Source organism: Zootoca vivipara, chromosome 2 (assembly GCF_963506605.1).
Source record: "Zootoca vivipara chromosome 2, rZooViv1.1, whole genome shotgun sequence".
Lineage (NCBI taxonomy): Eukaryota > Metazoa > Chordata > Lepidosauria > Squamata > Lacertidae > Zootoca > Zootoca vivipara.
In genome coordinates this window covers 110490517-110514215 of record NC_083277.1, presented here as the reverse complement: position 1 = coordinate 110514215, position 23699 = coordinate 110490517, and the positions used below count along the sequence as shown (strand labels likewise).

Here is a 23699-nt window from a genome sequence, read left to right as displayed (position 1 = left end):
ATGAAGCGGGAACTGTGCTCAAGGGCCTTGACTCATACCTTCCTGGCCGAATTCATTGGCACAACGGTCTTTGTGTTCGTCGGCCTGGGCTCTGCCCTGCCCTGGCCCCTGGCCTCCCCTTCGGTCCTGCAGGTCTCTCTCGCCTTTGGCCTGGCTATCAGCACCTTGGCCCAGTGCTTGGGCCATGTCAGTGGCGCCCATCTCAACCCTGCAGTGACCACCGCATTCCTGCTGGGCTCTCGCATCTCCCTGTGCAGAGCTGCTTCCTACGTCCTCGCTCAGCTCCTCGGAGCCGTGGTGGGAGCCGCTCTTCTGTATGAGTTGACCCCCAGTGAGGTCCACGGAAGCCTGGGGGTCAATGGGGTGAGTCCGACAATGATCACTGATGGGGAGCTCAGACCTTCCAAGTGCCCCTGTTTTCCAGGGACAATCCCGGATTTACAGACACCGTCCCGGTTTTTGATCTGATCCTGGAATGTCCCGCTTTTCCTTAGGACATCCCTATTTTCATCGGAGAAATGTTGGAGGGTACGGAGTTATGTGACCTCCAAGCCAAGGAGATGAGTAACTCTACAACCTTTAGAAGACATCTGAAGGCAGCCCTGTATAGGGAAGTTTTAAAAAAAATGTTTAATGTTTTATTATGTTTTTATACATGTTGGAAGCCTCACAGAGTGGCTGCGGCAACCCAGTCAGATTGCGTGGGGTATAAATAGTATAATAATAATAATAATAATAATAATAATAATAATAATAATAATTGTTGTTGTTGTTGATGATGATGAATAGGCTACAAAAGATGATTGCCAGGCAGTGTGCAAAGGAAATGTGCTTTGTAGGATGAATGACAACATACAGTGGTACCTCGGTTCTCGAACGTAATCCGTTCTGGAAGAATGTTTGACCTTTGAAACGTTCGAAAACCGAGGCACAAAGGGATGGTTTAAAGTTCAATGGAGAAAATTGAAAAACACGCAGTGGAAGCCATTTGACTTCTGAGGTGCATTCCAAAACGGAAGCATTCCAAAACGTTTGGCTTCCGAGATGCTCGAAAACCGAGGTACTACTATATAACCACAGAGTCCAAAGGACCTCTGGATTTATTTGGCTGCCCCAGTCGTTTTCCATCTTTCTTGAAAACCAAAGCTTACCTTTTCCGATCCTTTTTTGGGATGCTGCCACAGCAACATCTTTATGTTTTGCAGTTATTCATATGGGCTTGAATTTGAATTTCGTCCATCTAATTGAAAACTTCGCTGAATTCTGGCATTCCTGCACACGCCCCTGCCCTTTCAACCCTGCTGTGAATTTAAAATAAAAGAAGTACGTATTTTCTTCTGCAGATTTTGGAGACACTTGATGGGTCACAAAGCGGGGCTTTGGGTGCCTTTGAGCAGCCAAATCCATGGAGAAAGGAGCTGTGTTTCTTCTTTGCTATTATTGCTTTGCCAGAATCCTTTCCCCTTGGTAGCAACAGCAGAAGCTCCCTTCATTGACTGTCTCTCATTCCCTGCACAGCAGTTTGAGACTCTGTTGGTGTGTTTCAGTGAAAGAGCTCGTGTGTGTGCATTTATTAATATGCTTAGGAATGACGGGAGATTCTTGGACATTTAATTCTCCTAAGATCGGGGATGATGGTGATGTGTGTGTACCAGGTATAGGGTTAGTGTCACATTCCCTCCAAGATTTCTCCAATGAAAATAGGGACGTCCTATTCCATAATAACAGCAATAATAATTTTATTATTTATACCCTATTCAACAACAACAGCAATTGTTGTTGTTTTTAGTCGTGTCCGACTCTTCGTGACCCCATGGACCAGAGCACGCCAGGCACTCCTGTCTTGCACTGCCTCCCGCAGTTTGGTCAAACTCATGTTCGTAGCTTCGGGAACATTGTCCAACCATCTCATCCTCTGTCGTCCCCTTCTCCTAGTGCCCTCAATCTTTCCCAACATCAGGGTCTTTTCCAATGATTCTTCTCTTCTCATGAGGTGGTCAAAGTATTGGAGCCTCAGCTTCACGATCTGTCCTTCCAGTGAGCACTCAGGGTTGATTTCCTTAAGAATGGATAGGTTTGATCTTCTTGCAGTCCATGGGACTCTCAAGAGTCTCCTCCAGCACCATAATTCAAAAGCATCAATTCTTCGGCGATCAGAAGGAACTGGCAAGCTACTCCAGTATCCCTGCCAAGAAAACTCCATGGACAAAGACAACAACAACAACAACAACAACAACAACAACAACAACTATTATTATTATTATTATTATTATTATTATTATTATTATTATTATTATATTTATACCCCACCCATGTGACTGTTGCCCCATTCACTCAGGGCAGTTTCCAACATGTATAAAACCATAATAAAACATTAAACATTTCTTTAAAAACATCCCCATATAGGGCTGCCTTCAGGTGTGTTCTAAAGGTTGTATAGTTACTTATCTCCTTGGTCACATAACTCCATACCCTCCAACTTTTCTCCGATGAAAATAGGGACATCATACTCTCCAACATTTCTCTGATGAAAATAGGGATGTCCTAAGGAAAAGCAGGACATTCCGGGGTCCAATCAGAAACAGGGAAGGCTTCTGTAAATCCGGGACTGTCCCTGGAAAACGGGGACTCTTGAAAGGTCTGGTGTCAAAATCTGGAAATTAAAAGATCTACTAAAATATAGCCTCTCCTGCAAACTGCTGTCTCTGCCCCTGTGAAATGTGCAGTGTAGTGGGGAGGACGTTGCTGAATGGTAAGAGAAATGTGCTTTACACATGTTCAGAGACACTCCTTTTACCATTGCTTTGTGTGTTCTGGGACTGCATCCTTGCATTAAACGCAGGTTTATGTTGGGGGGAGGCCAGAGAGCCCTGGTAAAATCTGATAGACCACATTCCCTCATCCAAAGCTGCCCTGGTTGTGAGATCTTTGGGGCAGGCACTTCTCTCGGTCCCACGACCCTTATAGGCACAATTGGTACCGTAGAGAAGCAGGACAGGGCCTTCTCGGTGGCTGCTCCCAGACTCTGGAACACCCTAGAGAAGTTAGACTAGCTCCCACCTTGTTGTCCTTCCATTGGCTGCTAAAGACTTTCTTATTCCAGAAGACTTTTGGGAACTGACAACTTTTAACAGTCTTTGTTTTAATTATCTATGTTCTTAATAGACCGTAGATCAATAGTTTTAATTCTATTAATTTTTTTAAAAAATGGTTTCCCTATGTTTTAGCTGTTCTTATTTTTCCTGTAAGCCGCCTTGAGTCCCTGTCAAGGAAAAAGGCCGGATATAAATCAATTGTTGTTGTTATTTGATTTCATGTTGTCATATTATATTGTGATTTTATGTCGTGATTTTATACAAATTTAATTAATTGATAATACTACTAAACTGTGCCTCAGATTTAAGCCTTTGGAACCGATCTGATCAAACAGCGGAACTTTTAAACATTTCAAATTATCATACGGCCTTCTCTCTCTCTCTCTCTCTCAAGTCCCTTCGGTTAACCTCAGCCACTGGCTTGTTTTTCTGGAAGTCTGTTATGAGACTGAATTACCGGTATCAGTCCGTCGGCAGAATCTGCCTGGAGGAGGCAATTCTAAATGCTGGGCGAAGTTAAAATGAAACAGAACTCTCTTGCCTCGGATTTGTTGTTTTTGCAGAGAAGTCACAGAGGGCCCAGTCGGAAGGTTACTTCACCGCCAGTGATCTCTGACCCCGAAATCTTTGGTACCGGTATATTTTTGTCTCGGCTCTCACTAATACCAGCGTCGCCTCTTGTCCTCTTGCCCAGTTATGCAAGGCAAGCCTGGCCCCTCCCATGCCCTGCCCTGGCTCCCTGATTCCCCACTCCTGTTCAATTTCCATTCACTTCAACTCAGATTCTCTTTGCTGAGAACTGCAGTACTCTGTGACCATGGGCATAGCCAAGATTTGAGGGTGGGGTGGGGGCAGGACACCCACCTGTCACCATAATCCTCCGTCTGGCTCTGTCTAGCAGATTTGGAATGAAACGTCTCAACAACAGTGGTTTTGAATTGCTTTCTTTTGACCTCAAGTGCTCAGAAAAATTGGTCAAAATCTTCAGTCATTTGAAAACTAGGAAGTTAAATAAAAACACCGGGGAGTACTTTTCATGCGGTTAACGAGTACATTTTGCAAAATTACAAAGAACACACCTTTTTTCATCATCATCAACATTATTATTTAATCTAAACTAAAGCAAGTTTTCTTGGATTTGCTGAAAACTTTTTCAGCACTTCCTTCTCAAATTCCTCCTTTTCCCCAATGCATTGAGATGCTGCCCTGCCACTTTCAACCTTAGCCAAGTCTTCACTCTCCGCAAGAAGAGTAATGAGTCACAATATCATCCAGGTGACCTCAGCAAGCATTTCGATTTCAAATATTCTGATCATTTCTACTTTTAGTTAAGTCCTTTTTTTGTTTATTGACTTGATAAATAAATGCAGAAATGTGGAGAACTGAGTTTAAGACTGGGAAATTGAGAAATTGAGAGAAATTAAAACGGGCCGATTAGCCCATTCGTGGTGTCAATATACCACCTATTTCTTTTTCTTTTTTTTTGTAAATAAAATTTTATTTGATTTTCAAAAATATAAACATACATCAAAAACCAATACAGAATCCAAATATCGAGATTACTCTGAATCTCCTGACTCCCCACTCCCCATGGGTCCTCTCGATAATATTTTCAACTGCATATCAATACTTCTCCAGTTTTTTGTCTTTCTAAATTATCCCTACATTCTGTTACAAGTGTGGTTAAAATCCTGCCTTGTTTTAACCTGCTTACAATGATCTCGTATATAAATTAAAAACTTTCCCCATTCTTTTTTTAAAGTTCCTGGCTTCTTGATTTCTGAGCTTCCCAGTTAATTTTACCATGTCAGCCTAGTCCTTCAACTCGGTTTGCCATTCTTCTCTGGTCGGGCCTGTCTCTTCCTTGTTCCTTCCATCTCTAAGATACCACCTATTTCTAACAGTTAGACTTCCCTTCCTCCCATTCAAGCACATTTCACACACATTCAAAGTTTGGCAACGTTTCCCAAATGCAAAATGTGATTTTGAGGGCCACTTCCTTGAAACCTTGGGCCCTATTCCTCTACCCCAGGCCTGTCCAACCGGTTGATCACGGGCTGTCCCTGGTCATTCCTGGTGGATCGCCTGATCTTCAGTGATAGACCAAAAGAAGAAAAGCTTAACAACTCTGTTCTCTCCCTGTAAAAAGCTCAACAACCCTGGTCATCCCCCCCCCAAAATGCTCAAAAACCTTGGTCAATCCAATGGGTAGATCACTGCCAGTTTATTTATAGTGGGAGCAGATTGCAGTCTCTTGGAAGCTGGACACCTCTGCCGTACCCCATGCCCTCACTGCAGATGGCGCTACGTTGTGGAAGGGGTTCACCGTGTCAGCCCCTCGCAACCGATGCAGCTGGTGTGACCCACTCAAAAGCCCACCACTCAAAAGACCTTCAGCCTCCAAAGGGAAGTGCAATTCGGGACATTTCTCACCAACGTCCCCTTCTTTTTCCAGCTCCAGAATACCACGTCGGCAGGACAGGCTGTGACCATTGAGATGTTCCTCACTCTCCAGCTGGTGCTCTGCGTCTTTGCGTCCAGCGACAGCCGCAGGACGGACAACGTTGGCTTCCCGGCATTGTCCATTGGATTGTCAGTCACTGCAGGACACCTGATAGGGGTGGGTACCAGGGAGAGAGAGAGAGGGACGCACGGGTCCTTCTTGCGAACATCAACCGCTTATATCAAAATGCTTAGCTCTTCCCTCAAAGATCCTCAGTTGTAAACTTGCAATTTGATCTCACATTTTAGGCTGTGTTTTGTGGCAACTCCAGTCCAGGGTGTCTTATCAACACTGACCTTGGCATACAGGGTTGAGTGTGTGTGTGTGTGTGTGTGTGTGTGTGTGTGTGTGTGTGTGTGTGAATGGTGTCACAGGCCCCCCAGGTGGGTTATGTGGGGGTCCGCAGATCACCAGTTGGGAATCACTGACTTCAATCATGCTCTAGTTGGTCTGACGTAGTCAAAACAAAATTAAAAAATTCCTTCCAGCAGCACCTTAAAGACCAACTAAGTTTTTATTTTGGTATGAGCTTTCGTGTGCATGCACACTTCTTCAGATACACTGAAGCAGAAGTCCCCAGACGCTTATGTAGGGAAAGGGGGGATGTATCACTCAGAAGGGTGGTGGAAATGGGTGATTGACGGACTGATAGCTGTTGACGATCATGCTCATCAGGGAAACTGAGTAAACAGGAAAGCCCTAGCTATGGCAGGCACAAGAGGAACCATATGACATGAATTATGTAATTTTACATGGATTTTTGAAGTAGTAGTAGTAGTAGTAATAATAATAATAATAATAATAATAATAATAATAATAATAATAATAATTTATTTATACCCTGCCCATCTGGCTGGGTTTCCCCAGCCATTCTGGGCAGCTTCCAAAAAAATATTAAAAACATGGTAAAATATCAGACATTAAAAACTTCCCTAAACAGGACTGCCTTTAGATGTCTAAGACAGATAGTTCTTTATCTCCTTGACATCTGATGGGAGAGCATTCCATAGGGTGGGCACCACTACTCGAAGGCCCTCCACCTAGTTCCCTGTAACCTCGCAGGGAGGGAACCACTAGCAGGACCTCAGTGTCTGGGCAGAACGATGGGGGTGGAGACGCTCCTTCAGGCCATTTAGGGCTTTAAAGGTCAGCACCAACACTTTTTGAATTGTGCTCAGAAACGTACTGGGAGCCAATGTAGGTCTTTCAGGACCGGTGTTATATGGTCTTGGCGGCTGGTCCTAGGCACCAGTCTGGCTGCTGCATTCTGGATTAGTTGTAGTTTCCGGGTCTCCTTCAAAGGTAGCCCTACCTAGAGCACATTGCATTAGTTCATGTTTTAGTAGTTATGTTTTATTATGACTTTTTGTAAAATAAAAAAATTCTTTCAGTAGCACCTTAAAGACCAACTAAGTTTTTATTTTGGTATGAGCTTTCGTGTGCATGCACACTTCTTCAGATACACTTGAAACAGAAGTGTCAGACCCTTATATATATACAGAGGGTGGTGGGGGTGGGTGGGAATGGGTGATGGGCTGATGGGAGTGGTAAACCTATAGATGGCTGTTAACGACTGCTGATGACTGCAATTAGTCCTGGGGGGGGGGGAGCAAGGGCTGAGGCGCTAAAGAAAGCTTGATCATGCATAATGAGATAAGAATCCGATGTCTTTTTGTATTAGATCAGATTATAAGGTGTGCATTCTTTGTTGTGTATTTTGTTGCCGTATACCGCCTTGTGTATAGTAATATAGAAAGGCAGTGTACAAATTAAAAGTGAAATGAAATCAAATGAAAAGATTACAGTTGGGAGGAAGTTCTGGCTAGTTCCAGGCCTGCTTTTGGGGTTGCGTTAGGCTGCAATGGGTACTGGATGCTGGAGGATATTTCATGAGGACATGAGCAACAGGAAATTTGGCTGCGTCAGGTTCTCCGCACAGCAAAGCGCAACTAGTCACATGCAGTGAAAACTGCTTGCAGACCCTCCAAGTGTCCCTATTTGCCAGGGTCAGTCCCAGATTTACAGAAGCCATCCTGGTTTGTGATTTGATCCCGGTATGTCCTGCTTTCCCTTAGGACATCCCTTTTTTCATGAGAGAAATGTTGGAGGGTATGCGATCCCCGAGCCAAGGAGATAAATAACTATACAGTCGTACCTTGGATCTTGAACGCCTTGGCTCCCGAACAAATCAGCTCCCAAACCATTGAAACCCGGAAGGGAGTTTCCGGTTTTTGAACGTTCTTTTGAAATCCAAACGTCCGACGCGGGTTCCGCGGGTTCCGATTGGCTGCATGTGCTTCCTGCAGCCAATCAGAAGCTGTGCCTTGGTTTCCGAACATTTTGGGAGCCGAACGGACTTCTGGAACAGATTCCGTTCAACTTCCAAGGTACGACTGTACAACCTTTGGAAGACATCTGAAGGCAGCCCTGTACTGTATAGGTTTTTTTAAAAAAAGTTTAATGTTTTATTATGTTTTTATACATGTTGGAAGCCACCCAAAGTGGCTGGGGCAGCCCAGTCAGAGGGGCGGGGTATAAATAATAAAATTGCCACTATTGTTCTTGTTGCTGTTGTTATTATTATGGAAGAGGACGTCCTTATTTTCATTGGAGAAATGTTGGAGGCCATGTTTTTTGTTTCTTTCCCTCCTCTCAGCTGCCTCTTTGTGTTTCCCTAGATCTACTACACTGGCTGCTCTATGAACCCGGCTAGATCCTTTGGCCCAGCTCTGGTCATGGGGAACTTTGCTAACCACTGGGTAAGAGAAGATTTGCCTCTGTTCTGAAAGAGATGGGGTGCGCCTTGCTGGAGAAGCATCTTTCAAATCGAGGCCCTTGCAGCTAGACCCAAGCAGCAGCTGCTGGCAAAGTCCTAGCCCTAGCTTTGACCAAAGCATCCTTTCTTTCTCTCTGCATAGATTTTCTGGATCGGACCGCTAGCTGGTGCCATTGTAGCCATGATGCTATATGACTATCTTTTGTGCCCGCAACCCAGGGGCACGGCAGACCGAATTGCCATCCTCAGAGGAGACCGTGATCCTGAGAAAGAAGCAGAGCATGAACGCCGGAAGAAGCTGTCCTTGAAGACCTACTCTGTCCACACCCATCCCAAGCTCATTGACAGTGATGATAAGACTTGTGGGTTGGTCTCTTAATGGGGACAGGCTCAGCCTTCTTGTTTACACACTGGGATGGACACTGCAGCTAACCTTATGCTCAGGATCCAGCTCTGTGGACTAGGAATGCCTCGCTTTTGTCTCACCTCCAAATAGAGGATTGGGTGGGAGAAAGCACCTTCCTTGCCCATGTGACTTTTCAAAATGCTGCCTGCTGACAGACTTTAGCTGTCAGGCTTCAGGGAATTGGCTCCCCCCCTCACCCCCCCCATTGGCAGGAGATAAGCAGAACAAAGGAAAAGGCGTCCTCTTACCAGTTAGAAACTTTAATGATCACAGCGAGAGAACAATGAATCCCTTCCTAGGAATGGCGGTGCTCCCAATTAAGGGTTCCACCCACTTCCTCCCTACTCACCCACGTTTTGTAACCTGAGCTTGTAACCACTGTGCTTTCTGCGCTGCCACCTTATCTGCTCTTCTTGACCTTGGGCTGAGTGGATGGATGCTTTCCAGAGACAGCGAATCTGTTAACCCTCTCTCTCCCGGTGCATCTTCTCCTAGCTGTTCCCCATCCAGTATTTCCTAGCTTCTGCCTTCTGAACTATGCCCCTCTGCAAACCACTGTTCCAAATCTATACTGTCCTTCTGCTCCTGGGAAGATTAAGGATCCGGGGGGGGGGGGGGGAGCTCCGAACATTCCTCCTCAGTGCAGCCCTCCTCAGCACGGACCCTGACACTAGCATAGCAAAATCATGATCTCAGGAGGGCGTACCCAGGGGCGTAGCTAGCTGCTCCGACATCCGGAGTCGCGGGGGAAGGGTGATCCGCCCACGGGGGAGCCATAGCGAGCTTCCCACAGAGTCCGCCTGGTGGATGGAAGCCCCACACTGCCATTTGGGGCAGCGCAGGGCCCCGAGCCACTGTGTCACTCCCAGGAGGGATGCATGCCTCGGGTAAGTGCCAACCCCCCCCCTGTGGTGTGCCATTTTGTCACCCCCCTCAGGGATGACACGAGGGTGGGCCGCACCCCCTGCACCCCCCTTTCTACGCCCCTGGGCATACCCACACTAAAAACCTTATTGTGGTTTTGTTTTCATTTTTTTTAATTGTCACGGTTTTCATTAGCAAATTCTGGGAATGATCATCTTGGCTGCCCTCCTCTGCACACGTTCCAGCTCGTCAATATCCTTCTTAAATTGTGGTGCCCAGAACTGGACACAGTATTCTAGTTGTGCTCTTCAGGCACCCAGTAATTTACTAATATCATTTGTATGAAATTAATATGTCTGATTAATTCTAATTATGGCAGCCTTTGGCATGCTTTTCTGCTCCCCCTTTCAAGCTCCTCTGCATCCTGTGAGTAATTTCTGTTTGTCCCTTTGTTGTTGCTTCTGTATATCTTGATGGTGGACTTTTAAACAGCCCATAGCAGCTTCAATTGCTGGAATCTTATTGCCTTCTTTCTTTCTAAGCAGCAGAAATCTGTTCCCCTTTGTATCCTGAGGGCACTGGAGGTGCTGGGCTCTTAATAAACATCTCGCCCAAACAGTCTAGTCCCTCGCCTCTTCAGCACAAGCTTCCATTGCCATAAATTCCTCTTTTCATCTCGCTTTCCACTCTTCCTGACCTTGCAATTTCTCATGATTGCTGCTGATTTGAGGCAAGCAGCATTAAATAAGATGTATTTCAGCAATAAAACACCCCTTGTATTTTTTCCCCCTCGGCTAGAAGATACAGAAAAGATAAAGGACAAAGAGCGAATATTTCTGTCTCAGCAATAATAACCTTGTCAATCTTTGCGTCTGCAGCTCAACAGATGGCAAAAATCCCTTCTGTTCAGAGCTAATGGGCAAGATTTTATTAAAAGCCTGATATTTGCGAGAAAGCCTGCATGTTTCTGTGTGTCTTTGTGGGCTTTTTAAAAACAACCACCACCACAAACCCAGAGATTTATGTACACCGGGCCGGAGTGCAAGCAGAGGGTTTATTACAAATGGCTCAAATTTGGTGGTGCATATCCTTGCTTTATCCCCAGATCTCATTCCACTGATTGATGAGCTGTGGAGATTAAACAGAGATTGTTGAGGCAATTATAAAGAGAGGAGAAAGAGCTGTACCACTTACAACACTGCACCTGGCATTGATGGATTCCACATCTGCATTTGAGTCAAGGCCTTTATCCCCAACGTCTTTTGAATGCCAGGACTCAGTCCTGGGAAAAGTGGTGCAATAATCAAGGAGAGAGCCTCTTGCCATGTACAGAGCGTATTGCCGTCATCACTGAATAACCACAGTTAACCACATCTAGACTTACAAAGTGCTGAGCTACCAGTGGCTCGAATAGAGGCGTCTCTGTTCATATCGACAGGTGGGCCTGATTTTTCCAAGGCTACCTTCTGATGCTACCTAAAGCTGTTTCCCGGCCCCCCTCCCCAGCCGCACCAGAAGTCGCGCTGCAGCCACTTTGGAACTGGGCAAAGCAGCATCAAGAGTCGCTTCTGAGCATGCTCCGCCCAGTTCCAAAATGGCCGCCGCGCCAGAATAAACCGGGAAAAAACAAAAAAAATCCGTTTTTTCGGCTCGGAACAGCTGGAAAAACGGGGTTTTCCCGGGGAATACGGGAGACTTGGCAGCTATGGTACTGCATCAACACATGGAGAGAGCCATTTCTTCCATAGATTCATAGAACTGTAGAGTTGGAAGATACCCCCACCCCCAAGGGCCATCATATCTCCCCAATCTCCACTTTTCCAGGATAAACATACCCAGCTCTTTGAGCCATTTCTCATGAGGCTTGCTTTCTAGACCCTTGATCATCCTGGCCGCCCTCCTCTGCACACATTCCAGCTTATCTATTATTATTATTGGCCTCCTATCTGACTGGGTTGTCCCAGCCACTCCGGGCAGCTCCCCACAAAATATTAAAAACATAGTAAAACATCAACCATTTAAAAACTTTTCTGAACAGGGCTGCCTTCAGATTTCTTCTAAAAGTCAGATAGTTGTTTATTTCCTTGGCATCTGATGGGAGATTCCACAGGGTGGGTGCCACTGCCAAGAAGGCCCTCTGCCTGGTCCCCTGTAACTTCACTTCTTGCAGTGAGGGAACCACCAGGAGGCCCTCAGAGCTGGACCTCAGTGTTTGGGCTGAACAATGGGAGTGGAGACACTTCTTCAGGTATACAGGGCCAAGTCCGTTTAGGGCTTTAATAGGCAGCACCAATACTTTGAACCAGGTATCCCCAAACTCTGGCCCTCCAGATGTTTTGGACTACAATTCCCATCTTCCCCGACCACTGGTCTTGTTAGCTAGGGATCATGGGAGTTGTAGGCCAAAACATCTGGAGGGCCACAGTTTGGGGATGCCCGCTTTGAACTGTGCTCAGAAATGGACTTAATTCCTTCTTAAACTGTTGCACCCAGAACTGGACACAGTATTCCAGGTGTGGTTTGATAGAATGGTGCAATTATCTGACTGTCACCCGCTTGTCACATACGGTATAAAAACAGCCTTATTTACGAAAGCCGCTAAAAGTATTTGTGCTAGTCACATAAAAAACTGTGCAAGGGATTCATTAAATTGATTTATAGTAAATGGTTGCTTATTTCAGGGTCTTTCTTAGTTGGATTTGCTGGTTTTGTGGCTGGATTTGAGGCAGCTTTTAGTCAAATACAAGAAATGATCAATTGATCGACCGGTACTATTACTTCCCTCGATCAGGGGGACAATGGACTTCTGTAGATGCAGCCTAGCAGTGCCAGATTTTTGTATAAACTAAACAAGCTATAGCTTAGTGTCCCACTCTCGGGGGGGGGGGGATTGAAAGGGGGGTAAAACTGGATGTGCATTTCCAAAATATAAGATAAAAAACAAATAAAATAAAAGCAACATACAGCAACCGTGTTTTGTGTTGTGTAGGCTCCTATGATGTAAATAATGGGCCCCACCTGCTAGCCTGCTCCCTAAAATATCACTGGTTTGCTCATTTCTATATATAGGGTGCCTACATTCTGCAAGTGCAAATGGCTTTAGATGCCTATTAGGTCCATAAATTACCATATAGCATGTATTCAACACAAAAAACAGTGACAATTTGTTGTTGACAAAGGACAGCTGGGCATATAAAGGGCCCCATTACCTTCAGTAGCTTAGGGCCTCATCAAACCTAAACCCGGCCCTGGTCAGGATAGCCCTTTCTTTAGCTCATTTGAGTGCGGTGCTAATAATGGCAAGGTTGCAGGTTCGATCCCCGTATATGAGACAACTGCATACTCCTGCATTTCAGGGCCATATTATCCTTCAGTAGTTTAGGGGATCATCACACCTAAATCCGGCCCTGGTATCGACCCACTGCCTTGATCTCCTGCAAATACTAAAAGTTACCCTAGCCACAAATGCGCCTGCATTATAAAGAGGAGGAGGAGACCGAGAACGGGGCTGCTAATCTCATAAAATCCTCCGGTCAAGAGCTAGAGTACAGCAATCTCAGTCGCCCACGTGCTCCGCTCCATGGGAGCGGCGCCCGATTGCCGATTGGATACGACGGGGAGCCGCCCTCCGGCGATTGGCGGCGTCCAGTTAGGATACTTCGGAGGGTTCTCTCGGCGCTGTGTTCCGGGACATCCGCTCGCCATGGCGCTGGTCCTTCTCGCCTGGCTGGCGTCCGTGGACTTGGCGCTCCAGTGGGGCCTGTGGGTGGCTGCCGCCGCGCTGCGCACCGAGAAGTTCTTCGACCTGGCTGGTGAGCGGGGATTTCAGGGCTCCGGGTCCGACCTGGGATGGATCACGGCGCGGGATCTGCTGGCGGACCTCGTGGGGAGCGATCTGGGCGCTGCTCGTGGGGCGGCTCGTGGGGCCGCGCTTCCCCGTGTTTTTTCGACCTGTTGCAGCTCCCCTTTCGCTGCTCTGCCCTCCTCTCGCATCTGCAGGTTTCATCTGCGAGAAACCTTGCTTTCCAGTCCCTCGGGATGGGATTAATAAATGAAAAAAATAGAACAAAACTGCCAGATTCCGCTCATTCCCTCCCCCCTTTCTTTTTCGCAATCAAGGCTGTGTAGCTAATAATAAATATAATTAATTTATATGCCATCCATCTGACCGGCTTCCAACAAATTAAAACACAGTAAGACATCGGTCATTAAAAAACTTCCCTAAACAGGGCTGCCTTCTGACGTCTTCTAAAAGTCAGATAGTTGCTTATTTCCTTGACATCTCATGGGATGGGAGGGTGCTCCATGGGGCAGGCGCCACTACCAAGAAGACCCGTTTGGGATTTCAACTAACACAGGCGCAGTTTTAAAAAAGCAAAAGGGGGATAGGTTGTTAATAAAGTCCACAGCCACCTTTCTTCAGACCAGCCCAAATAACACCAAGTAGTTAGCAAGATCTTCCGGACAAAAAAAATGTTACTTTTTCTTTATGGCCCCTTCAACTCTTCCTTGTCATCAGCACCTCCTCCCCCCATTTCTCAGGGGTCCCCCAAGAAGCAAAAAATGATGCTGAGAATTGCACCCACTGACTCAGATTGATTAAACCTGCGCTCCAGGCACTGTTATTTAAAGGACTCTAAGCCTGGTTAAGTCAAAGAATTGCACTGGCCAAGGTTATAAAGCACCAGACCCTACTGAGTGGTTTCTACATCAACAAGCCTTCGCTGACGGATCAAAATAAGTATGGCTGCTGGGAGGGATCATATTGTCTCATCAGCCAAGGGGGAAATTAATCCCTTTTGTCCCTGCTGCCTTTGGGCTTTTAGAACATATGATATATAGGGCAGCATGCTAGAAGCTGATGCAGAAGGGAGCAATGCCGGGTTTAGAGTGGTGAGAGTGGTTCTCCTGCACAGGGTGCCGAGCTGACGGGGCGGATAATAATAATAATACTCATATTTATATGGGTAGCTACTCAAAGTCAGACAGGCAGTTGAGTTGCCACAACTGTGACGTAGTGCATTGAGACCATGCACTTCTAGCAAGAGGGCGCCAAATAAATATTTACAGTGCCAAATTTTGTCCTCGCTCAGGGCACCGTAATTACCAAGTCCGCCCTTGAAGGGAGACATCCAATAACCAGGAGTAAACGTCACAGAGGCGAAGTTGGTACAATGACAAGTTGCATTGCATTGGGGGGGTTGGTGCCCGTGCCAACTCTGTGATTCTAAGTTTTCCCCTTCCGGCTTTGACTTTAAAAGGTATGAACAGGTGTCATCAGAGCTGGAGCCGGGAACGTGTCACCCTCCTCATGTTGCCGAACTACAGTCCCATCATCCTTGATTGCTGGCCCTGCTTGCTAGGGCAGATGGGAGTTTTAGCTGACTTGGAGCCATTGTATGGGGTGAACATTGCCTAATCTGTATGGTATACCACTTGCACACAAATAGCTAGCTTCTCAGCCGCCCCGCAGAGCAATTGGCGGTGCCCCCTAGGACTGGAAAGCTTTTAGCTCACAAACGCAGTGTGTTCAGCTCTGTCGGAGGCCTATTGTAACTGAGGCCAGATCATAGTATTGTAGGGTTGTGGGAAGTCTGGGCAGCCCTCTCCTTAGAAACACTGAGAACCTCTGTACCCAAACACTTAAATTATGTTCATTTCTTATTATTATTTTCATCATAATCAACTATGGGGGGGGGGAGGCCAGAATATAAGTGGTAGCATTCAGATTCCAAAATGAGAGACCACCGCCGTGTTTCTAAGACGCCAGCTCAATAGAGCAAGCACGCCAGAGATCAAGTAGAAGCTGCAAATTGCTAATATCTGTAATATAGCTGTTAGATGGAGTGGAATATGAAACAGTAGTTATTCAGTCACCGCTGCTTGGGTGGAGAGAATATAGCATCCTCTTACTAAAGGAGTTTATTAATGTTTCCCCACTACAGGCCTTGAGGATAGCTCAGGACAAAGATGGAGAATCGTTAGAGCATGAAGACTGTTAATGTTAGGGTTGTGGGTTCAAGTCCCATGTCAGGTGAAATCTCCCTGCATTGCAGCAGGTTGGACTATGCCCTTCCAACTCTACAATTCTATGATTCTATGAAGTGCAAGGCCCGTTATCACATTTGAGTCCCTGTGGTGACTTTTGCCCATTTCCGATGTTGCTCTTTCTGCCTCTCTAGGAAGCGGGACATTCATCTTGCTGGCGCACCTGAGCTTCAGATGGGGCAACACACAGCATCTTCGGCAGCAGGTCCAGACAGGGCTGGTGACTATTTGGGGCCTCAGGTGAGTTTCCAATGAGCTGTGCATTTGTTTCAGAGGCAGTGATGAGTTGGAGCCGATTCCACGATACATCACTTCGACTCGTGTGCCTGCAGCCAAGAGATCCTGATGGAATTGCCAATGCATGCTGTTCTGGGGTGAACAGTGTTGATGGAACTGAGTGTAAAAATCAAAGCACTGCCTTTTTTTTAAAAAAGGCTTTTAAAATCCAGTCACTTCTTACCGATTGATTTCCTCTTCAGCCTATGGCTGCAGCTCCAGCTATGATCCTACATTTATGCTGTGATTTTGCACAAGCACAGAACTACAAGTAGGGAGTTGGGCTTCCTGAGAATCTTAGCTATCATGTTCTGTTGCTTTTTTAAAAAATCACAGAAAAGGAACAAATTTCTAGCCCCTATAGTTGTCAAGATATGTTTGGCAGTGTGTGGACAATGCCTATTTAAAACCAGAGTTGTTGTTCGGTACAATTTTCAGCTGCGGTGGCGGGGCTCGAGTTTTCTTCAAAGGTTCTTATCCCTCCCAGAAGCAACATATTTTTTGTGACAGTAAAAATGCTGAATAATTACGCACAATCAGATGGATTTGCTTACATTGTTCAGGTTGCAGCAGTATTCTTTAGTAGAGGTTTTTGATTCTTAAATGCGTTGCACACAGCTTTCCCCATGACTTATTTCCATGCCAGAAATGGCCTTTTTCTCCTATATTTGTGCTTTATTGAGCTGCTGTTGAAACACAAGACCAGGGTCACCAAAAATGTGGCAGTTGCGAAGCTGCAGGCACTGCCAGCTGTTGTCCGAGGCCTAGGAAGGCTCTGGTTGCTTCCACGTAATGATGAACACCATTTCCAATATGTTCAATTATCTCTGTTCTCAGGTTGGGGCTCTTCCTCTTCCTACGGATCCTGAAGGAGGGGCATGACAGGCGATTCAACGGCGTCAGAGAAAACTCAGGCACTTTCTTTCTTTACTGGACAATGCAAGGTGACGGTGTAGATCAGGCATGTCAAACTTGCGGCCCTCCAGATGTTTTGGCCTACAACTCCCATGATCCCTAGCTAGCAGAACCAGTGGTTGGGGAAGATGGGAATTGTAGTCCAAAACATCTGGAGGGCCGCAAGCTTGACATGCCTGGTGTAGATAGTTTGGAACTGAAACCTATATCCCCTCACCAGTGAAATTTGGCCAGAAGCATTGAACAAGTTAACTTACACACACTTAGTGTGTCATGTGATTTATTTCTGGGCTCAGAGAAGTGGTTCTACTAACCTTGAAAGCCCTCAAGACTACTGCAATATGCTCTACGTGGGGCTACCTTTGAAGGTGAGTCGGAAACTACAACTAATCCAGAATGTGGCTGCTAGACTGGTGACTGGGAGCAACTGCCAGGACAATATAACACCGGTCCTCAAGGATCTACATTGGCTCCCAGTACGTTTCCGAGCACAATTCAAAGTGTTGGTGCTGTCCTTTAAAGCCTTAAACAGCCTCGGCCCAGTATACCTGAAGGAGTGTCTCCACCTCCCATCTTTCAGCCCAGACACAGATCTAGCTCTGAAGGCCTTCTGGCTGTTAACTTCATTGCGATAAATGAGGTTACAGGGAACCAGGCAGAGGGCCTTCTCGGTGGTTGCGCCCACCCCATGGAACACCCTCCTGTCAGGCGTCAAGGAAATAAACAACTATCTGACTTTTAGAAGTCATCTGAAGGCAGGCCGGTATAGGGAAGTTTTTAATGCTTGACATTTTACTGTGCTTTTTAATGTGTTTTTAATTCATTGGAAGCCACACAGAGTGGCTGGGGCAACCCAGTCAGATGGGTGGTGAAATATACTCGGAGTCGAGAGTGAATTTCATGCTCTTTATTCAGCTCATATTCATCAAGGAGAAGAAGAGAAGACGAATCCTCTTTTCCCAAAACCATCTGCTTATATACATTATTTACACAATGGGCCTTGCGTGATTGGCTACTTCAGGGCTACACCTGTGGGCCAATTATATTGTGGATTGACTTCTGCCTGCAGCCTGATTGGCTGCTCCTACAGGCCAATCAGGTAGCAGATTCACTTCTGCCAGCCGCCTGATTGGCTGCTCCAGCAGGCCAATCAGGTTGCGGATTCACTTCCACCTGGAGTTGGATTGGGTAGCTCCCGCTGATTCTGAATCCTATTGTTCTAGGATTCAGCTCAGTACATAACACCCCTCCCCTCTAAGTTCCAGTCCTGCCCGGGAAGTTGCATTCGTAGTCCCCAAGGTCTGCTGGCCGCCTCCGTGTGCGTTGTGGCCTGGGGTGTTCCTTGGTCAGGGGTTCTGGTTCTGGCTCGTGTTCCGAGGCTGCTGGCTGTGCCGGGGCTGTCTGGTCTGGCGCCACTGAACCACTAGGTTGTGACTCTGGTTCCGGTGTCCTTCCAGCCTCGGGGCGCCCCTCTGTGCCTACTGCTTCTGCTTCCCCTGCCCACCCCTCTCGCTCTACAGGCCTCACTGCCCTGCTGTCCCCTTGGGATCCCTCTGTCCCGCTCTCCTCCCGGGTTCCTCCTGGGAATCGTCGCCGTAGCTGGTCGCAGTGGCGGCGCCAACATTGCCCCCCTTCCGTTAGTACCTCGTACGACACGGGACCGGTCACCTTGGTGACTGTGGCGGGTACCCATGCTGGGCCTGCCCCAAAATTCTTTGCATACACTGGGTCCTGGGCCACAAATGTCCGGGGGTTCCTGCCTTTCCCCACCACTACCTCATCCTGAGCTCTGTCGGGGTGAAGTCGGTCCAGTCTAGTTGCAAGGCGCCGGCCCATGAGTAGTTCAGCTGGGCTCCGGCCCGTCGTTGTGCTTGGGGTGCTGTGCTGTGCTAGAAGAAATGCGGCAAGGCGGTATTCCCAGTCCCCTTGTGTTATGCGGCGGAGGCTGTCCTTGGTGGTCCGCACCATGCGCTCCGCTTGGCCATTGGTGGCAGGGTGGAATGGTGCTGAGCGGATGTGGCGGATGGCGTTCTGCGCTGTGAAGGTCTGGAACTCCTCTGACGTGAATGCGGTTCCATTGTCTGAGACGAGGGTGTCAGGGAGCCCGTGGGTTGCAAACAGCTTACGTAGTACCCGGATGGCTGCCGCCGTAGAAGTGGACGGTACCAGTGCGACCTCCAACCATTTGGTGTAGGAATCCACCACTATGAAGAATGTTTTTCCCTGGAAGGGGCCAGCGAAGTCCACGTGCAAGCGTGACCATGGATGTCGGGCGGACTCCCAGGGCTGGACTGGGGCCCTTGGGGGATCTGGGCGGGATTCTTGGCAGGTCTGGCAGTGTTGGACCCAGGCCTCTATCTCTCTGTCAATCCCCGGCCACCACACATAACTCCTGGCAAGGGCCTTCATCCTCACTACCCCTGGGTGTGTCTCGTGTAGGGCTGTGAGGACCCTTTTGCAGAGGGGCTGGGGAACAACAACCCTGCTTCCCCATAACAGGCACCCCTTGTGGGCCGACAGTTCATGTTTGCGGTTTGTGTAGCCAGCGAATTCTGGCCCGGGGCTGCTGCTGGGCCATCCTCGCCACACCCAGTCCAGGACCCGGGAGATGACCCTATCTTTTGTGGAATGGTGCGCAACTTCTTGTGCCTGAATGGGTCGGTCGGGAAGCAGCTCCAGGGTCATAACCTCTTGCGCAGGCGCTGGGTCGGGGCCTGTTTCTGGTAGTGGTAGCCTGCTGAGTGCGTCTGCGTGGCCCATCGCCTTCCCAGGGCGGTGGATTAGTGCATACTGGTAGCCGGCAAGGAAAATTGACCACCTGAGGACACGTGGAGACAACACTTGGGGGGTCTGCTTCTCGGGGGCAAACAGGCCAAGCAACGGCTTGTGGTCAGTCACTATGGTAAAGGGCCGCCCGTACAAGAAATCATGGAATTTTTTTACGCCCTTCACGATTGCCAGACCCTCCTTGTCAATCTGTGAGTAGTTTCGTTCGGCTGCAGCAAGCGTCTGGGAGAAGTATGCCACCGGCACCTCTCTTCCATCCGGGAGTTGGTGTCCCAGGACAGCGCCGATGCCATAGGGAGAGGCGTCGCATGCCAGCACCACTGGCAGCCTCTCGTCGAAGTGTGCCAAGACCGAGTTCGAGACGAGCAAGTCCTTGACTGCCTGGAATGCGGCCCTTTGTCGCTGGCCCCACACCCAAGGGGCCCTTTTATCTAGGAGTCTGTGTAGGGGCTCCGCTACCGCTGCCTTATGGGGAAGGAAGGCATGGTAAAAGTTCAATAGTCCCAAGAATGACTGAAGTTCGGGCTTGCTCTTGGGCGCTGGGGCCTCACAAATGGCCCGTACCTTGTCACCGGTTGGATGGACCCCTTCTGCGTCCACCTTAAATCCCAGAAAGTCCACCTGCGGCACTCCCAGTAAACACTTTTCCCGCTTCACCTTGAGGCCCGCCGTCTGGAAACGGTGCAGGACGGAGCGGAGGCGGTCCTCAAATTCCTCTGGTGTGGGCCCGGCGATCAGTACATCATCGAAGAAGGGGGTGACGCCAGGAATCCCTTTAAGGAGGGAGTCCATTAGATTCTGGAATATGCCTGGTGCCACGCTAACGCCAAATTGCAGCCGCTTTACTCTGAATGCCCCTCTGTGCGTCACAATCGTCTGAGCCTCTGCTGTGGCTTCGTCCACAGGCAACTGTTGATACGCTTGGGCCAAGTCCAGTTTGCCAAAGATTTTTGACCCAGCCAGGGTGGCGAGGACATGGCTGACCACTGGCACTGGGTATGCATGGGCCGTGAGAGCCTTGTTTATGGTGCATTTGTAGTCTGCACAGATGCGGACCGAACCGTTAGGCTTGACGGGTGTGACAATTGGAGTTTCCCAGGGGGCGTTGGGCACCGGCTCCAGCACTCCTTGCTCCACGAGCCGGTCCAATTCCTCGTCTATGCGGGGTTTCAGGGCGAACGGGACCCGGCGGGCCTTGTGCCTGATGGGTCGTACAGCGGGGTCTAGCTGTAGGGCAATGGGGGGTCCTGTATATCGTCCCAATGCCCCATCGAAAACCCCTGGAAACTCTTTGCATATGGCGTCCACGTCCACTTGTAAGCTAGTGCGGTTCACCCCGGTAACGGCTAGCCCCAGAGGTCCAAACCATGCCAGTCCCAGTAAGCTAACGTAGGGGCCCTTAACTACCAACAAGTCCAATTGTTGCTTTCGCCCTCGATATTGCACCCAGAAGGTCCCCACCCCCATTGTAGGGACCTTACGTTTCTGGAAGTCCCGGAGGGTGAATGGGGCCGGCCTTAGTTTGGGACCCCCATTAGGGCACAGTTCCCTTAATGTTCGGGCCGAGATTATGGATAGAGTTGAACCCGTGTCCAGCTCCATGCGGCATGGGGCTCCCTCTATCTGTACCTCTATATAAATTTTCTCTGTGCTGGGATGGGGCAACTGGAATACCTGGTAGTCCGTGATCTCCGTCGAGTTGCCTTGGTGCATGGTGCCGTGTGACCTGGGGCTCCTGGGTCGGTCACCTGATGCTTGTCGACGGGTGAGTCGAGCCCGACACACCCGGGCGATGTGTCCCAATTTTCTGCACTGCCTGCACTCTGCGTTGCGGAAACGACAGGTCCTCCTCTCGTGGTTCTCCCCGCAGCTTGCACAGTTCCCTCCTTCTCGTCGAGGCTGCTGTGGTGTGTGTGCTGCTTGAGTGCGCCGCTGTACTCGGTGTACTTCCTTCCTGTCAGATTCGGATTCGTCGGTGAGGTCTTCGTGGTAGACCCTCGGTTGGGATGGCGGGGCCGGTCGTGCCTCTTGCGTTGACCTCTCGGCGGCTTCGGTTGCCAGGGCTTCCTCCAGAGCAATCTGGAACGTGAGGTCTTTTTTGGCGTAGAGGCGTCGTTGCAACGTCTCGTCCCTCAGGCCACCGACGAGGCGGTCACGAAGCATGTTCTCCAACTCTGAGAAGTTGCATAACCGGGCGGCTTGGCGGAGGGAGGTCACAAACCCAGTTATGGTTTCCCCCGGGGCTTGCCGCTTTGCGTAGAAGGCATTTCGGCAAGCTACCACCGAGGGCTGTGGTGAAAAGTGCTCCTTCAGCCGTTCCATTATTGTTTTGTAAGAGACGGTAGCGACATCTCTAGGTGCAAGGAGAGCCCGGGCGATTTCAAACGTCTCCTCTCCACAGACGCTGAAGAATGTCGCCCTCTTCATGGCATCGTTGGTGACTTCTTTCGCTTGCAGGAGGAAGTTGAAACGGGCGGCGTACCCTTCCCAGTCTCCTGATGCTGGTTTGAATGGCGAGAAGCTGCTGTCGGTTGCCATTCTGGGTTCCTTGGGTCCTGGAGCTGAAGCCTGGATGCACGGTGCGATGCAGCGGTGCAGCAGGTGGCGGTGCTGCGGTGCAGTGCGTGGTGGCAGTCAGCTCAGCAGGATCCCACCTTCGTCGCCAGTGAAATATACTCGGAGTCGAGAGTGAATTTCATGCTCTTTATTCAGCTCATATTCATCAAGGAGAAGAAGAGAAGACGAATCCTCTTTTCCCAAAACCATCTGCTTATATACATTATTTACACAATGGGCCTTGCGTGATTGGCTACTTCAGGGCTACACCTGTGGGCCAATTATATTGTGGATTGACTTCTGCCTGCAGCCTGATTGGCTGCTCCTACAGGCCAATCAGGTAGCAGATTCACTTCTGCCAGCCGCCTGATTGGCTGCTCCAGCAGGCCAATCAGGTTGCGGATTCACTTCCACCTGGAGTTGGATTGGGTAGCTCCCGCTGATTCTGAATCCTATTGTTCTAGGATTCAGCTCAGTACATAACAGGTGGCATGTAAATAAATTATTATTATTATATGAATGGCTTAGGTCCAGTAACCTTTGTTAGGGGCTGCTTGCTGTAATATGGACCTTCCTGGGAATTCAGATCAAATTCCGAGGCCACCTCAGGATAGCCACTGGGTGAATGCAAGATGTTTTTTGTTTAGCTCTGGAATGTTCTTCCCATCAAGATCCATCAGGCTCCCTCTGTGCCTTTTCCTTATGCAGTGGAAGTCACTTTTGCTTGGGCGGGCTATTAATGTACAATGTCTTTTCATTTCCCTGCTGCTGACTTTCAGTGCTTCACATCTTTTACCTTCACCCTAATTGCCGTTTCTCTTAGTGGTGCTTGTCTTTAACAATCAGAAGCCAGAACTGAGCAGGACTTGCGTCAATCGATGGGTCTAGTGTGCCTTAATGTTCTGGGAAGCACCTTCCAGTTGGTTAGCTGAAGAGGGGTGGGGTGGGGGGAACCTGTTTCCAAGCAGTGGCATTTATTCATATCGCAGAATTTAGCTTACAGAACATATCAGAAGACACAGGATGCACTTGATCATACACAAACCAGGCCTTTGCTAAAATAATGGGACTTTGGACTTTAAGGTGGAATGTGATGACATTTTAAGAGGAAGAAAATTACCGGTATACATTTTTAGGTGCCAGGCAAAAGCGTTCCTTTTTAACCAGGCCTTTGGTTGAGTTGAGTTGATTGACATCCTATGCCCTTTTAAAATGTGGGGATTTGGGGGGGGGGGGTTATTGGGTTGTTGTTTTTATTTTGATTATATATTTTGTGGTTTTATATTTCAATTTTGTTTTATGAACCGCCCTGAGAACTCCGGGTATAGGGTGGTATATAAATTCAATAAATAATATTTCTGGGCGCAGCTGCTAAGTTACAGGCCTACAGCACAATTCTGCTCAGGAGTAAGAGGGAACTTGCTCCCAAGTAAGTGCGCAGTCTTGTCTGTCCTGTTTTTTTTTTGCAAATGT

At 48.3% G+C, this 23699-nt stretch overlaps 1 protein-coding gene across 1 annotated transcript; it reads left to right on the top strand.

Moving 5' to 3' along the window:
• On the top strand, positions 1-23404 carry LOC118081591 (aquaporin-5-like). Its single transcript, XM_060272026.1, has 6 exons — positions 1-363; positions 5551-5715; positions 8277-8357; positions 8517-8693; positions 17416-17748; positions 22713-23404. The coding sequence occupies exons 1-5, from the start codon at positions 1-3 to the stop codon at positions 17623-17625; spliced, it is 996 nt and encodes a 331-aa protein (XP_060128009.1). The 3' UTR covers positions 17626-17748; positions 22713-23404.
• Positions 23405-23699: the final 295 nt, after the last annotated feature.